Source organism: Pteronotus mesoamericanus, unplaced genomic scaffold (assembly GCF_021234165.1).
Source record: "Pteronotus mesoamericanus isolate MK-2021 breed Mesoamerican mustached bat unplaced genomic scaffold, CSHL_Meso_final contig_1, whole genome shotgun sequence".
In the NCBI taxonomy this organism is placed as follows: Eukaryota; Metazoa; Chordata; class Mammalia; order Chiroptera; family Mormoopidae; genus Pteronotus; species Pteronotus mesoamericanus.
In genome coordinates, this window is record NW_026554998.1 from 3,589,325 (window position 1) to 3,604,037 (window position 14,713).

Below are 14,713 nucleotides of genomic sequence, written 5' to 3' on the forward strand. Positions count from 1 at the left end.
CCACGCAGAGAGATGCGGTCCTCAGGTCACGGCGACCCTGGCAGGGCCCCCTTGCTCTCCGGCCCCCACCTCCGCACCTGCCAGATTGTCTTTCCTTCTCCAGATCCTGGCCACCGCCATCCCCAGTCCAGGAGGAGACTGGCTCAGGGAGGGACGAGCCCCAGCCAGGAGGAGTGATGCTCCGACCTCGGTAACAGGAGAGAGCTGCCATCTCGAGCACCGACTACATGCCAGGTAGGTCGCCTGCGCCGCCTCCTCCATGTTGAGCACGGACTACATGAGGGTCCCCTGAGACGTGGCTGCGAGGGGCACGGGAAGGGCCCAGCAGAGGGGCGCAGGGAGCAGGCCCCGAAGTAAGCAGGTGTTTGGTGGACAGAGAAGGCCAGCGCGAGGGCTGGGGACAGTCAGCATGCGACCGTGGGCCTGGCAGGAGGCAGCCACGCGGGGCCTTGGCGTCAAGGCAAGGATTCTGGACTTTCCACTCACAGCACTAGGGAGCCACAAGGCAGATGTTTGGAATGGACGAGTGGCAGGTGAGCCCAGCAGCCACCACGCAGTGTGTCCACGGTCAGGCGGTCTCCTTGTTCGGCCTGGGCAGAGGCGAGCAAAGCGGCCCTTCCTGTCAGGCCTGGTCCGGAACCTCGAACTCGCTTTTGCTGCTGTTTGTAAAAGGCCGGTGTGGTCGGGGGTCTGGCTCCGGCCCACACCAGGCCGCGCCGAGGGCGGGGTCGGGTTGCCACCAGCTCTGGTTGAGGTACAAGGGAGGGAGGACTGTCCAGCAAGGATGATACCGCTTTGGAAACAGCAAAGGTGGCTACATTTTTGTCATGAGCGGAAGTGAGCAGCCTGCTCATCGTGGGGGTGGGCGCCGGAGGCGGGCGCATCTGTGTGGCACGAACCGTGACCCCTGAGCAGCCCCGCAGGTCCGCGCTGTGGTCACGAAGGGGCCCGCGGGGGCGGGGACCTCTTTGGGAAGCCAGGCTGTGGTCTCGCGAAGTCTGCCGGGCTGAACAGGACTCCACCCTCGCTGTTCATCGCTGTCGGCCAGCCGTTGCCCAGAGTACTCCAGGCCCTCTGGTCGCGCGTACAAACGCTCCCACCGAGCAGCTCGCGTTAACCAGGAGATTACTGAAGGTCAATAGCGAGAGCCGGGCACCACGTGCCAGGACCAGTGCCAGGACCAGGACCCGTGCGTGGCCGAGGCTTACGGGGTGGGAACTGGAATTAGAGACCCGGGGAGACGAGCCGCGGGGTCTCTCACGCAGCATCGCCCAGCCCACTGGCCTCCCTGCTTCCCCTCTCGCCCTCCTCACGCCCCTACCCCTTCCCCCACCCTCCCCGCCCCAGACTCTGCTTTAACAGGCCCAGCTCTAACCTCCACGCCAGCCGTTGCCAGCCCCTAACTCAGCTCCCTGCTGCCCACACCCCCAGCCCCTGTCCCTGCCCACGGGGATCCCCGGGGAAAGAGGACTGATCCTCATTGGGCAGGTCAGTCCGCGGGGCCGGAGGGTCTCTTCGGCGCAGACGGGCGCAGACGGGCGCAGACGGGTGTCGGGCTGCTGAGAGGGAGGGAGGAGGAGGCCGGTACTGATGTCCCGCAGCCCCTGCCCGAGGCCCCGCCTCCATCTGACTCTCCGCAAGCCTGGGCCGCCCGCGGATGCCGGGTCCCGGGGCCACCCCTGCGCTCCCTGGGGGGCTATAAACCAGGCCTCCTCACAGCCCCCTCAGCAGGTTCCATAATTTGCTGGAATAATTCACACAACTCAGCAGAATGCTCACTTATCATTGCCCCTTATTTTAAAGGATACAAAGGAAAAGCTACACGGGTGGTTACATCGGACAAGGTCTAGGAGGGTCCCGGGTGCAGGAGCCCCTGCCCCCATGGAGTCAAGGTGCCCCCTTCCAGCACGAGCATGCGTTCACACACGTGGAAGCTCCAGGGACCGGTGTTCGGGGGCTTTATGGAGGCTTCATGACATGGACGTGAGCGATCAAACCGCTCACGCCAGCAACTGGGCTCGGTCTCTAGCCTTTCTCGCCTCCCCAGGGCCCGGGTGTGGGGCTGAAAGTCACTTCCAAGCACGTGCTTGGTTTTTCTGGCCAGGAGCCCCCATCCGGAAGCTCTCGAGGGACCCCTTAATGGCGAGTCATCTCGTTACCACCTAGCAGACGGGCTCTGACCGCACGGAGACTCGCGAGCGCTGGGAGCCCGGCAGAGACCAAGCGTGTGTTCTATTAAATTGCATGTCTGTATTCTGAAATTTCCTTTTTAAAAAACAATGTGTCCTGGGATGTTCTCACCTCCCACATCCCTTTCAAGTGTCCTTCCAGGGCCCAGAAGGACCGCGGGCTACCTGCTGCTCGGCAATCGGGCTGTTTCCGTTTTTCCCATTGGAAATAGTGCTAAACGTTCAAGTAAAAAACTGGGGGGTGGGGTGGCGGAAATGGATAAATGAGGTTGGTTTATTTTTACAATGGAATCCATGCAACAGTGAAAAATTCATAAAGCACTTGAAATCCCGAGCCTGCCTCACTGACAATGGAATGGAATGACGTTGCTCAGGGACCGTGTGGTTTGAGGACTGGCTGTATGTGAAGTGCCCAGAAATGGGGACCGTGGGGAGGAGACCGGCGGCGGCCCTCAGCCGGACAGCTGCGTGTCGGGGGGAACGGGCGGGACGATGCAAGGGCGTGGATCTTCTTTGGGGGGTGATGAGAATGTTCTGCAATTAATTGGGGTGATCCCTGGGCCCCTTGGTGAACGTGCTAAAGACCTGTGAATTGAACACTTTAAAAAGGGGCTTTGTCGGGTACATAAATTGTATCTCACGAAAGCTGTTTTAAAATGAACAAATTAAATTTATATATGTCAACCTAAAAACACCTCAAAAAAACGTAGAGAGAAAAAAGCAAGTTGAGAAAATAAAGAAGCCTACCCACCACACAGCCTCACCGACATGAAACTGTCACACAGAAAATAATGGCACGTGTTGTATCTGGGAAGGTAAATCCTTAGCGAGGTATAAAAACGTGGATTGGAGGGATATGCTCCAACTGCAACATTTTCTCTCCCTGGAATTGTTTTTAAATGCTATGGCTTATCCATCCGCTGTTCGGGGTTAGTAAGTACACGAAGGAATGTGTGCGGGGTCGGCCAAACTCTCCGGTTCCGGTCTGTGAGGCTCAGGGTCCTTGAAGCCACGGTAACACCCGTGACCTGCGCCCCCTTCCACACACAGGGACGCCGGCCACCCTGCCGTAGCCCACGCGCGTCTGCACTCCGGTGCCTTCCCTCCTGCAGCGGGCAGAATGCCACGGTGCCGTATTTTGCCATGTATGATGTGTTCCCGTGTATAATGTGCACCCATGTTTCTGGTACAAACTTCCAGGGAAAAAAGATCTTTCATTTTAATTTTTTAATTCATTTATTTATTTTTAGGAACAAAATCAATTCTCGTATTCCAGGGTATTATTTTGCAAATGGATATCGTGATTGCTTTCTATTACTCCACTTTTAACGCATAAGCATAAATGAAAGGATTAAAAACATTTACGCAGAGACAGAATCAGCACTACCCCTGTATAACGCGCACCCTCGTTTTTCCCTCAAAAATTTGGGCAGAGGAGTGCGCGCGATACACGGCACAGCGGGCACTTGCCCACTGCCCTTTCTCACCTCACGTGCTCTCGAGGCCACCGTCGCGGCCTCCGCAGGGCCGGCCGCCCCGGGAGGCTCCCGGTGACCCCGCGGGCTTCCGTGCGCAGGAGGGGGGCCCGAGACGGACGACTGCATGGAGGCGCTGAAGGACGAGGAGGACGCGCTGTGGGAGAGCGTGGAGTGCCACCGGCACATGCTGAGCCGCTACATCAACCCCGCCAAGCTCACACCCTACCTGCGCCAGTGCAAGGTCATCGACGAGCAGGATGAGGACGAAGTGCTCAACGCTCCCATGCTGCCGTCCAAGATCAACCGGGCAGGTAACGCCGGGGGCCGCGCCGGCGGCGGCGGGGGGGCGGCTGCGGGCGAACCCCCGGTAGCCGTGCCAGCGCCAAGTGCCTGCGCTGCACGTTTTTCAGCTGTGGTCCCCGGGCCCTGCCCGGCCCTGCCCCCGCCGAGCTAGGTAGAGAACCGAGAGGGTCCCCGAGCTGGGATGGGGGCCCGTACGGCCATTTCGGTGGCCTCGGCCGAGACGCAACATCCCCTCCCGCCGTGAGTCCAGGCAGGCAGCGAACCGGGTGACGGCCACGCCGGCGCCTGGGTCAGCTCCGAGGTCACAGGTCTCTTCCCGTCACGTCACCGGTGTCGCCGACCCCCAAGTACCAGTCACACTCCCTCAGCGACTCTCTCCCTCAGAGTCACAGTCGTTAGTAGGTTTGCCAAGAGACGGTGTTATTCAATGCATAAATAAAGAAGCACTTCTACTACTGAATCATCAATTTAATATTCAGTAACTATATTTTATTACAATTGATTCCCGTATAATCCAATGTAGTTTATCTGTTTAAAATGTTATTCTGAGGAGCGGTCAGACCGCCCTAAGGGTCCATGACACTTTATCACATTCGTTAAAGGTAATGAGTATGGTTTCTGGAACTTGTTCCGGTTTTCTCTATGTACATGTGTGCATACACACGTTTGTATATTTGTCTCTGTGTGTGGACACGAGATCACAGTGTAAAATAGCTTCCTGTGGCTCACAGTTCAAAAGGTTTGAGAATCCCTTTCCCACAGAGTGACCGGGGCTAAGCAGCCTGTCCGCTCTGACCCCCCGTGCGCGCACGGCCGACATCGCTAATCACAGCGCGCTCTCCCGCCACGCCCGGCGGGACCAGCACACGCCTCCCCACACAGCGCCCCAAGCCGCACCGCTGAACAATCAGTTGACACAAGATGAAACTCACTTATTACGTCCATCCTAGGGAAAAGGCAGAGTAGTAGGGCCTCAAGGGACGAGGTGTCTGAAAATAAAATGTTTAAGGAAGAGTCAAGAAGTGTAAACATTAAGTGGAACCAGTCGGGTAGAAAAGAAAACTGCTGGGCAAATTACATTTAGGTTAAAGATGTTTCCAGACCATCTGATAATCCCAAAGAAGAACAGGGAGCCAGGCCTGCTTGCTATGCCTTCTCCTGGCTCGCCACACAAATATTTGTCTTTCTGCTCTGAATCCCCGAGAACCACATTTCATCCTGAAATGGCTCTTGTGTTTCGAGCCTCCTTCAATCACGGGAGAGCTGGTGTCAGCAGGGTTCATTTTAAAGCTCTGGTCAATTGGGAAGCTCTTCGGAACTGTGGGTTTCCTGAGGCGTAATTTCATTTATCCTGGTTCTACCAATTTCTTAGAGAAAGGACGCTGGCACCCGCTGAGTCTCTGCTGAGGGCCTGGCGCTTTGATTTGCATTATCTGGGCTCCAAGCTACAACTCAGGAGTGACAGAACGCGGTGACACTGTCTTCGTAGAGTTTATTGAGGAATGTGAGCCCAGGATGAGACTAGACGTGGGGATTCGCATCCGGTGACACATGGATCTTCTCACTGAGTGGCTTGGCCTCTTCCCTAGGCCGATTGCTGGACATCCTCCACACCAAGGGCCAAAGGGGCTACGTGGTCTTCCTGGAGAGCCTGGAGTTCTATTACCCGGAACTGTACAAGCTGGTGACCGGGAAGGAGCCCACCCGGAGGTTCTCCACCATCGTGGGTGAGTGGCTTTGCCGTCAAGAGCAGGTGGGCTCTGGGAGGGGGGGTGTGTGTGTCCACTGGTGGGACAGTTCTAAAGCTGAGTCTGTGCCATGAGGACAGGGCCCCCCTGCCGCCCGTGGGCATTCAACCTCTTATCTCTGCCTGATGATGACGGGGCAGGGCGAAGCATGAGCCGAGAGGAGGGGGTGTCCCGGGAACACCCCCATGAACGTGGGTGGGTGGGACAGATACTCTTGCGGCCCCCTGGGCCGTGTCCTCGCCCCCCCCTTGCCAGCATCCCTGAGCCAGGGCTCTTGGTCACCTTGCCGTCCCTGTCCCCCCTAAGTCTTCGCGCATCGGTCTTCCCTGCATCTCCGCCAGCAGCTGCCCCCGCTCCGTGCCCTGCAGCCCATTGGCTCTCCGCACCAACTCCTGCTCTGCTCAGGCTTTCTCCCCGCCTCCCGCAAACCTCGCGGGCTTAAAGCCACTCAGTGGTTTCCCGCGGCTTCCGCCTCAAGACCCAGGTCTTTAACGCAGCCCACAGGGCTCCCGCAGACCCCCCGGGCCTCTGCCCAGGTGCCGGGCACTTCCGCCTGCCTTCAGTTCCTGAAGTGGGCCAAGTCCCTCCCTCCTCCGTGGGGCCTCGGCCATGTGCCACCTTCATAGAGGTCTTCCCGCTGACACAGCCCTTCAGCTGCACTGACAGGGGCCCTCTAGGCCCTCTGCCTGCCGGGCTGCAGCCGGTGCCCCCTTACACCCTCGCACCCCCTGTCCCTGTAACCCCATGACACCTCTCGGCTGCAGGTGTATCTGCGTGTAATCACTTGCTTTCCTCCTGTCCATCTGCCTTCCCAGACCATGCGCTCTCTCGGGACCGAGGATGCTTTGTTCACCCCGAGTCCCGGTGCCTCGTGGGTGGGGAGGGCTCAGCAGGGTGCTGGTGGGTGAATGAGCACGTGCGCAAGCGCCCCAGGCCTGACCGCCGCCCCTCCCCGCAGTGGAGGAGGGCCACGAGGGCCTCACGCACTTCCTCATGAACGAGGTCATCAAGCTGCAGCAGCAGATGAAAGCCAAGGACCTGCAGCGCTGCGAGCTGCTGGCCAAGTCGCGGCAGCTGGAGGACGAGAAGAAGCAGATGATGCTAGTGCAGGTGGAGCTGCGGACCTTCCAGGACCGGTACTATAAGATGAAGGAGGAGCGCGACAGCTACAACGACGAGCTGGTCAAGGTGAAGGACGACAACTACAACCTGGCCATGCGCTACGCCCAGCTCAGCGAAGAGAAGAACATGGCGGTCATGCGGAGCCGTGACCTCCAGCTCGAGGTGAGGGCCGCCGCGGCTCCAGGCCGACAGACGGGCAAGTGCAGACAGGTGTCGCCCGGGCCCGGCACCTGGCGGGGGCGGAGGATGGAGAACACGTGCTCTGGAAGGCCTGGGTCCACCGAGTGCACGCGCACACCCGCCCCTGGAGCTTAGCGCAAGCCTAGGGCCCGCTGCACCTGGCGCGTGTGTGCACGTGCGCACGCCGAATGGGGCAGGTCTTGGATGAGTAGTTCTCACCTACGGGATCAAGACCCAGGTCGCCAGTGCACATGCGCAGACAGGCGCAGGTGAACCCCGGGCACCTTCCCCTCTGCTCAGAAGCCCCGATCCACCACGCGCAAGTGCAGACGCGCACACGCACCCAGTGGGGCTTCCCTCGGGCCCAGGGGCCCAGCGGCACTACGTGCATGTGTAGGGCGCGCACCCAGACAGTGGGCCCGGTCGCTGAGTGGGAAGATGGGAGGAGCCAGGGGCCCAGACGAGAGCTCCCAGGAAAGGCAGCGAGGACCCCGCACAGTGCCTGCTCCGTGGAGGCATGAGGTCCTTAGAGAGGACACCGCCCTTCGCATCTGTGAGCCCAAAGCTCGGCCCTGCACAGTGGGGGAGCCAGTCCCTGACCGGTGAACAACCTGCCAGCCAAATAATCGATGTCGCTGATGAGTTTATTGCCCAGTGGAGACAGGGAAGGGCATTTGCCTAACTCGTGCCTTCCTTGTGCATACTGAGCGCCCCGGCGCCAGGCCCAGCTGTCTGGAGAGGGCATTTCAATCTGAAGACAAGTAGAGAGAGGCCCGGTGGTACTGAGCGCTGTTACAAAGAGGAAGGCAAGGAGTGCGAGGACAGGGAGCAGAGGGTGGGGGGCCGCTACTTCCTGTGGGACGGCCGGGAAGGTCAATGACAAGGGGACTCCTGAGCCGAGACTGAGGAAAGGGGGAGGCCAGCCATGCCAGGCTCGGGGGGAGAGCTAAATGCCAAGGCCCCAAGCAGGGGGCAGGCTGGGTGTTTCTCCGGAGCCAAGTGAGCAAGAGGCACAAGAGGAGGTGGGAGAGCCCAAAGCCCGTATCCTGGGGATGCGGGAGGAACTTTGCGATTGATTCCAGGTGTGATAGGAAGCCACTGGCGGATTGAGAGCTGGGCAGTGACAACTGATTCATCGCTCGATGGATCACTCTGGCTGCCGGGTGGAAAATAGACGCTCAGAACATTTGTTAAGCGCCTGCCGTGTGTAAGGCGCTGTGCCGAGCCCTGCAGGGGACACAAGGATAAATAACCTGATTTCTGGTCGGGTCACAGGCAATTCAGTCAAAGCAGACAGATCGGGCGACAGTGCACCAGAGTTCGGCTGAACCGAGCCGGCGACCTAGTGGGCAGTGGAGTGTTTTTGCTAAGAGCAGGAGTTTTTAAATCTTATACATTTGAGTTCAAATCTGGCTTTGGGCTTTGGGCTTCTGGCTTCCCCACGTAGTTGACGCTCGGCCTCAATTTCCTCGTTTGTCGACGGCGATAATGGAAGGAACACCACGCCCCCAGAGTGAGAGACGCAGCCTCTGAGCCCCTGGGGCAATGCCTGACCCAGCGAGCACCCGCCGCGCCCACGGGGGCGACCGGGGCCTGGACCGGCCCTGGGCACGGGGGCTGATCTTCCGAGGACTCTTCTTCCCTGGTCACTAAGAGAAGAGATCTCTGTGCCACTCTTCCCGGGATCTGGGGGAGCTGGCCTGTCGGGGGGGTCTGAAAAGTTTCCGTCCTAGAATGTCCTCATGTGTGGCATTGCCATGGACGGACACAAATAGCAAGAGAGCAGGGCTAGAATGGAAGGGCCACCGGCCAGCGCAGTCCCTGGGGCGTCCCCCGGCCCAGGCCGCTCCTCTGCCTGCCCTGGCCCGTCGCCCCCGGCCCTGCCCTGACTAAAGCCGCCACCCTCGACCTGCCAGCTGTACTGAGGTCAGTCTCTCCGTGAGCCTGGAGTTGAAAAGGGACACCGCCCCTTTGGGACCCCCGGCCTTGCAGCCGGCTCCTCCCAAAGCCGACCGGCCTGGGGCCGTAGATGCGCTCGGGCCCACAGGCCTGAGACGCCTCCTGGCCCCCACTCCTGACACTCGCCTTCGGGGGCGGCACATCTCCTCCCCAGGTGTCACGTGTCCAGAGGTCCTGCCACCTCCTGCAGGTCCTTAGGCCAGAGAGCCTGTCGGCTTAGACTCGAGAGGGTCTCAGTCCGTCCCTTTGGCAGGAACGCCGTTTGCCCCAGTAAAGCCGGGTGTGAAACCCAGGAGCACAAAACCTGTACAAGCAGGGCTGCTCTGGGGGCGCTTCGAGGGCCCAGAGCCCCGAGGCCTTGGCCGTGTCCTCACCCCACCTGTTACACTGCGGCTCTCCGGGAACCCTTGAGCCTGGAGGACCAGACCATAAAGGGGCATCAAGCTGGGTGACATGCCCCGGGCATCTTCTACCCTCCTCTGTAACCTGTTTCAGCCCCCAAGGTTACCTGGGAGTTTTCTAAAGCCCATAGAGAGCCCTGGCAGCTGTTGTGAATGAAGGCATCGGGAACCCTCCGTCAGCCAGGAGGCGGTGCTTGTTTTACTGACGCCGGTTTCCTGAGCTGTTCTCTGCCGCCCCCCCGGAGCGAGGGCAGGGGCGCCGCACAGGCCATGCCCGCAGCTCGGTGGGGCGAGACGGGACGAGCGTTGCCCCTTCTGGGCATTTCCCGCCAACCGCCCTCTCCCCTCGGCACCCTTGGGTGTCTCAGATCGATCAGCTGAAACACCGGCTGAACAAGATGGAGGAGGAGTGCAAGCTGGAGCGGAACCAGTCCCTGAAGCTGAAGAACGACATCGAGAACCGGCCCAAGAAGGAGCAGGTGCTGGAGCTGGAGCGGGAGAACGAGATGCTGAAGACCAAGATCCAGGAGCTGCAGGCCGTCATACAGGTGAGGGCAGGCGGCAGCCGGGCCGCAGCGCTTCACGGCGCCCCCTCTGCACACTGCGGCGACCACGGCCCCCGCTTCTCGGACACAGGGCGCACACCGCGCTAGTGAAGGGCTCCCTCAACCGACACACACCGCGAAAATCACTCACGGGGACTTCGGTGCCCGGGCGCCGTGAGGGGAGGGCACCCGGGAAGGCCGCTCATCCTTAGAGGTCCCGACAGACTCAGGGACCAGCCCCATGCGGTTTAGTAAAACTTCGGGTGCCTCCCTGCTTTTGTGGGGACGGAGGAAGTCACTGTGGAATGGCGTCCCAGAGTACAGGCCCCTAAGGGAGAAGAAAGAGGCAGCCGCCCGCCCCTCCAGAATCAGCGCCAGGCCAGGCCGCCCGCCCCGAGGCGCTGATGCGGAAGGGGGGCTGACCCCAGCTGCACCGAGCCCGTCGGTGGATTTTGGGGGCACGCGTCCCGGAGGCGGAGCAGCCCTGCTGTCGCCGTCGCCTGTGAAGCCGGTGCAGGAGCCGCTTCGCTGGGCTCCGAGGACAGCGGGGGCGGAACAGGGGACTCGGGCGTTGCCCAGCCCAGGCGGGTTTGCGCAGCTGCCCAGGTGATGGAATCCTTAAATAAGAAGCTGCCTAAGGCCCCCAGAGAGAGATTTGTATCTCTGCTCTCCTGGCACAAAACCTTCCGGTCACTCAGGGCTGTCGCCGGCTCTTTGCCCCCTGCCTTCGCGGGCCCCCTCGCTCCCTGCCCCACAACCTCCGTGTCCGCGTCCCCCTCCCCCGCAGGCCGGGAAGCGCAGCCTGCCCGACTCGGACAAGGCCATCCTGGACATCCTGGAGCACGACCGCAAGGAGGCCCTGGAGGACCGGCAGGAGCTCGTCAACAAGATCTACAACCTGCAGGAGGAGGTCCGCCGGGCGGAGGAGCTGCGCGACAAGGTGAGAGCCCGCGGGCGGGGGCGCGCCCGCCGGCGGCTGTGGCCCCCAGTCACCAGGAGCCCCAGCCCCTCCCGGACCCTGCAACAAACCCCGTCCCTGCCCCCCATGAGCGCTCCGGCAACTGTTTGCATGTCACAGGGTCAGCTCAGCACCTGTCTCCCCGTCCTAACGGGGGCCCGCGCAGGGTCTGCCCTGGCCCCCACTGCATCCCCTCGCACACAGTAGGTCTGAAGCAAGCCCCAGCTCTTTGGCTGGCCTGCTGCTCGGGGCGGCTGCTGCTCAGGAAGCTGACTCAGGACAGGCCGGCCTGGCCCGCGGGGGGCTCGGTGGGCTCGTTGACCCCTCCCTGCCCCCCTGTCACGCCCACAGTACCTGGAGGAGAGGGAAGACCTGGAGCTGAAGTGCTCGACCCTGGGGAAGGACTGCGAGATGTACAAGCACCGCATGAACACGGTCATGCTGCAGCTGGAGGAGGTGGAGCGGGAGCGCGACCAGGTGTGTCCGGCCGGCCAGCGCCGGGGGCCGCGGGGGCGATGCTGGGCGCCCGCAGGCCATGCCCAGCCACCAGGCTCAGCAGGAGTCGCTCCCGAATCCGCTGTCCCATTTCTGTTCCAAAGACGGACTCCAGCCGAAGGCTTCCAGAGTTCACTGCGCACTGTGGGGCCTGGGCTGGACAGAGCAGGGCCTTCAGTGCCCAGTCTCTCGAGTGGCACAGCCGCGTCCAGGGCTGTCTCTCAGGCGTGTGGCCGCAGACACGCAGGCAGTCCCGGGGCCCTTACCTGTAAATGGGGATCACAGCTGCACTGCCTCACAGGCGCAGCAGGGACGGGGCGCAGGGGGTCTCTGGGAAACAGCGCCTCCAAACTCACAGCACTGTGCCTAACTGGGAGCGGGGATGGGACAGGCGGCCGCAGGGACACGGACTGACGGGACGGTCGCGCCCGGCACCCAGGCACTGGGGCGAGGAGAGAGCGGGAGGCAGTGCGGCCGACCCCAGGGCTGGGCGCAGGTGTCGGGGGGAGGCCGGGGGGAGAACCAAGTGGCCTTGTGCTCCCGCCGGGCAGGCCTTCCACTCCCGGGACGAAGCACAGACCCAGTACTCCCAGTGCCTGATCGAAAAGGACAAGTACAGGAAGCAGATCCGCGAGCTGGAGGAGAAGATCGACGAGACGCGGATTGAGATGGTCCGGCGGGAAGCCTGCATCGTCAACCTGGAGAGCAAGATCCGGCGCATGTCCAAGGACAACGGCAGCCTGGACCAGGTGGGATGGGGCTGGGCCCGGCCCGGGGCCTGCAACCCCGTGCGTCTGTGGAGGGATGAGCAGAAACCGTGCACACTCACGCCAGAAGCCGCAGGGCCGGTCCCCGGCCGGGCTCTTCCCCAAGCTGCGTCAGCGCCTCGGCTGACCGCGCTGGCGTTGCCGCCGCCGCCGCCACCTGGCGGCCACCGGGTTTAAGACGCCGGCCCCTGCGAGTGCCTGTCACCGTGGGCAGGGTGGGGTTTGGAGCGCCCGTCACAGCGGGGCCCCGGGCTCAGAGACCAGGGGCGCAGCCCTCCAGGCGGTGACAACACTGCAGCCCCGGGTCCCGTGCGGTCGGCGGCGCGTTCCGCGCGATCTCGTCTCCTCGTTTCCCAGGGAGGGACCCCGAGTAGCCTGCCTGAGGCACTGCTAGTCAGCATTCGGGGGCGGGCTGGGGTGAGACCCCCCGCACTCACCGGGCACTGGAGGCAAACCCAGGAGGTGCCGGCCCAGCGGGGCTGTAAATCAAACAGGAAGGGGCATGAGGTGCCAGGGAGGGTCCTTGGCAGCGGCTCCGCAGGTTTCCGGAAAGGCTTTCTCCGGCAGACCCCCTTAATTATCAGCCGCCAGACCCCCTCATGCCATGGAGCGCTGCCCCCTGACCTTGCCTGGCCAGGTCCTGCCCTCCCCCGCCCGCCTCCCCCCCACCCCCCGGCCTGGGCTGAAGCTTCTGGGCTAGGCCTTCTGTGTTACACACTGAACCTGGGCCGCATTCTGTCATGAAGCGGAAGCTCCAGGAGGGCCCCTGTGTGTCCACACCCACCGCCCTGGGAGACGCGGCCTCGGGGCAGCAGGAGGAGGCGGGGGGCACAGCGTCCGGGCATGCTGGCGGCAGCCACGACCGGCGATTTTGTCGTCGTAGACGGGGAGGTGGGGACAGGCAGGGGGCACACCTGGGGGGGCAGCAAGAGGGAGCAGAGCAGCTTGCAGCTCTAGGACCTGCACTGCCGTTTGCCATGGGACCGTGCAGGGCTTTGTGCGGGGAAGGGGCTTCAGCACTGGGGACAGTGTGGCCTGAGGGTGTTGGGGGCTTCGGGGATCAGCAGAAGTCCCGTGAAGCCCTCACACCTCAGCCTCAGGCCACGCAAACAGGCCACGGAGGACAGTACCTGGCCCAGTTTTATCCTCAGTCTGTCGTCCTGCCATATTTGCATAATTGTAACTTAGGCCGGGGGCTTGGAACCGGGGAGACGATGGTGGCCAAGACCAGTGGGTGTCCGTGCCGTCGCTGCTCTGCCCTGGCCGGAGGCAGGCGGGACGGAGGCTCCCGAGGAGGAGAGGGGGCTGAGCTAGGAGGCGGCCTTGGCATCCAGGGAGTCGGGGGGGAAGCACAGGCCACCCTGAGTTTTGTTCTCGGGCGCCCGGGGGAACTACAGCGCCGTCGCAGAGCCCTGTGCACCAGCTGGCGGCGGCTGCTCGCGCCCCCTCACGGCACCCACGTCTCTTTGTCTCCAGAGTCTGCCCAGGAACCTGCCGGTGACCATCATCGCTCAGAACTTCGGGGACGCCGGCCCCAGGGCCAACGGCCAGGAAGCCGACGACTCTTCCACCTCAGAGGACTCGCCGGAGGACAGCAGATACTTCCTGCCCTACCACCCCCCGAAGCGCAGGATGAACCTGAAGGGCATCCAGGTGCCTGCCAGGGCCGGGGGACACGGGGTGGGGCTGGTGCCGCCCTGCAGATGGGCACAGTGCCCGTGCGCGCTTTCACCTCTGGGCCTCGCCCAGTGTGCGGCCCGTGGCGCAGGCCTGGCTCTCGGCAAGGAGAGGACACGGGAGCGAGTGAGCGAGTGAGTGAGAGAGAGAGAGAGACAGATCTCACATGAGGGGCCGTGACCGGCAGGGCCTGACGGTGCTCCTGCTGTGCCCGCCGTCCCCTGCATGCGTGGAACCAGAGGCAGCACATCGGAGGCCAGCAGGGGACCCTGTACTGGACCCACGTGTGGCCCGGGCAGCCGCCCGAAAGCCCCGTCCTTTCCTGACCGTGCTTGCACCGGGCGCGGTTCCGCGCAGCCTGGCACTGCCGCGCACGCCGCTCCCTCTCTGCCGCGGTGGGCGCCTGGCCCGTCGGAGCCACGCCCCGGAGCTGAGCCGCCAGGACGGGCACGTGCGCCCCCCGCGGCCGCGGCCCCGTGATGAGCGCAGCCCAGGCTTGCCTCCATTTGTGTGTCTCTGCTGCTCTGGTGACACGGGTCTCAGGCCTTGTTCGATTTGCGTCCCCCGTCTCCCCGTTTCAGCTGCAGAGGGCCAAGTCCCCCATCAGCCTGAAGCGAGCGTCGGATTTTCAAGGTCAGTGCGACGCCCAGGCCTCTCCCGTCGGTCACTCGGGTCGCCCCGTCGACCTGCGGCCCCCACTGTAGCGATCGCGCCTGCGGGGAAACCTGGCGAGCCCTCGGGGCCCCGGGCGGCGGGGTCTCCGCAAGGGCACGAGCTGCCACCACAGCCTGCCACGTCCGTGGTCCCCTGGCCCGCCACCCCTCCCTGGGGGTGCGTCCAGAGCCCCCAGTGCTTCAGCTGAACTGGGGATTTCTGCCGCCGGCTGGTCAG

At 62.7% G+C, this 14,713-nt stretch overlaps 1 protein-coding gene across 1 annotated transcript in view; it reads left to right on the plus strand.

Annotated features, from left to right (window-relative positions):
- CARD11 (caspase recruitment domain family member 11) overlaps positions 1 to 14,713 on the plus strand; it is a 71,148-nt gene that overhangs the window by 40,451 nt on the left and 15,984 nt on the right. The window contains exons 2-11 of the mRNA XM_054561818.1: positions 104 to 234; positions 3,766 to 3,978; positions 5,560 to 5,697; positions 6,677 to 7,002; positions 9,749 to 9,928; positions 10,713 to 10,865; positions 11,235 to 11,360; positions 11,930 to 12,127; positions 13,622 to 13,798; positions 14,404 to 14,455. Coding sequence (XP_054417793.1) covers positions 228 to 234; positions 3,766 to 3,978; positions 5,560 to 5,697; positions 6,677 to 7,002; positions 9,749 to 9,928; positions 10,713 to 10,865; positions 11,235 to 11,360; positions 11,930 to 12,127; positions 13,622 to 13,798; positions 14,404 to 14,455 — 1,570 coding nt within the window. The 5' untranslated portion in view covers positions 104 to 227. The remainder of the gene's footprint in view (positions 1 to 103; positions 235 to 3,765; positions 3,979 to 5,559; positions 5,698 to 6,676; positions 7,003 to 9,748; positions 9,929 to 10,712; positions 10,866 to 11,234; positions 11,361 to 11,929; positions 12,128 to 13,621; positions 13,799 to 14,403; positions 14,456 to 14,713) is intronic.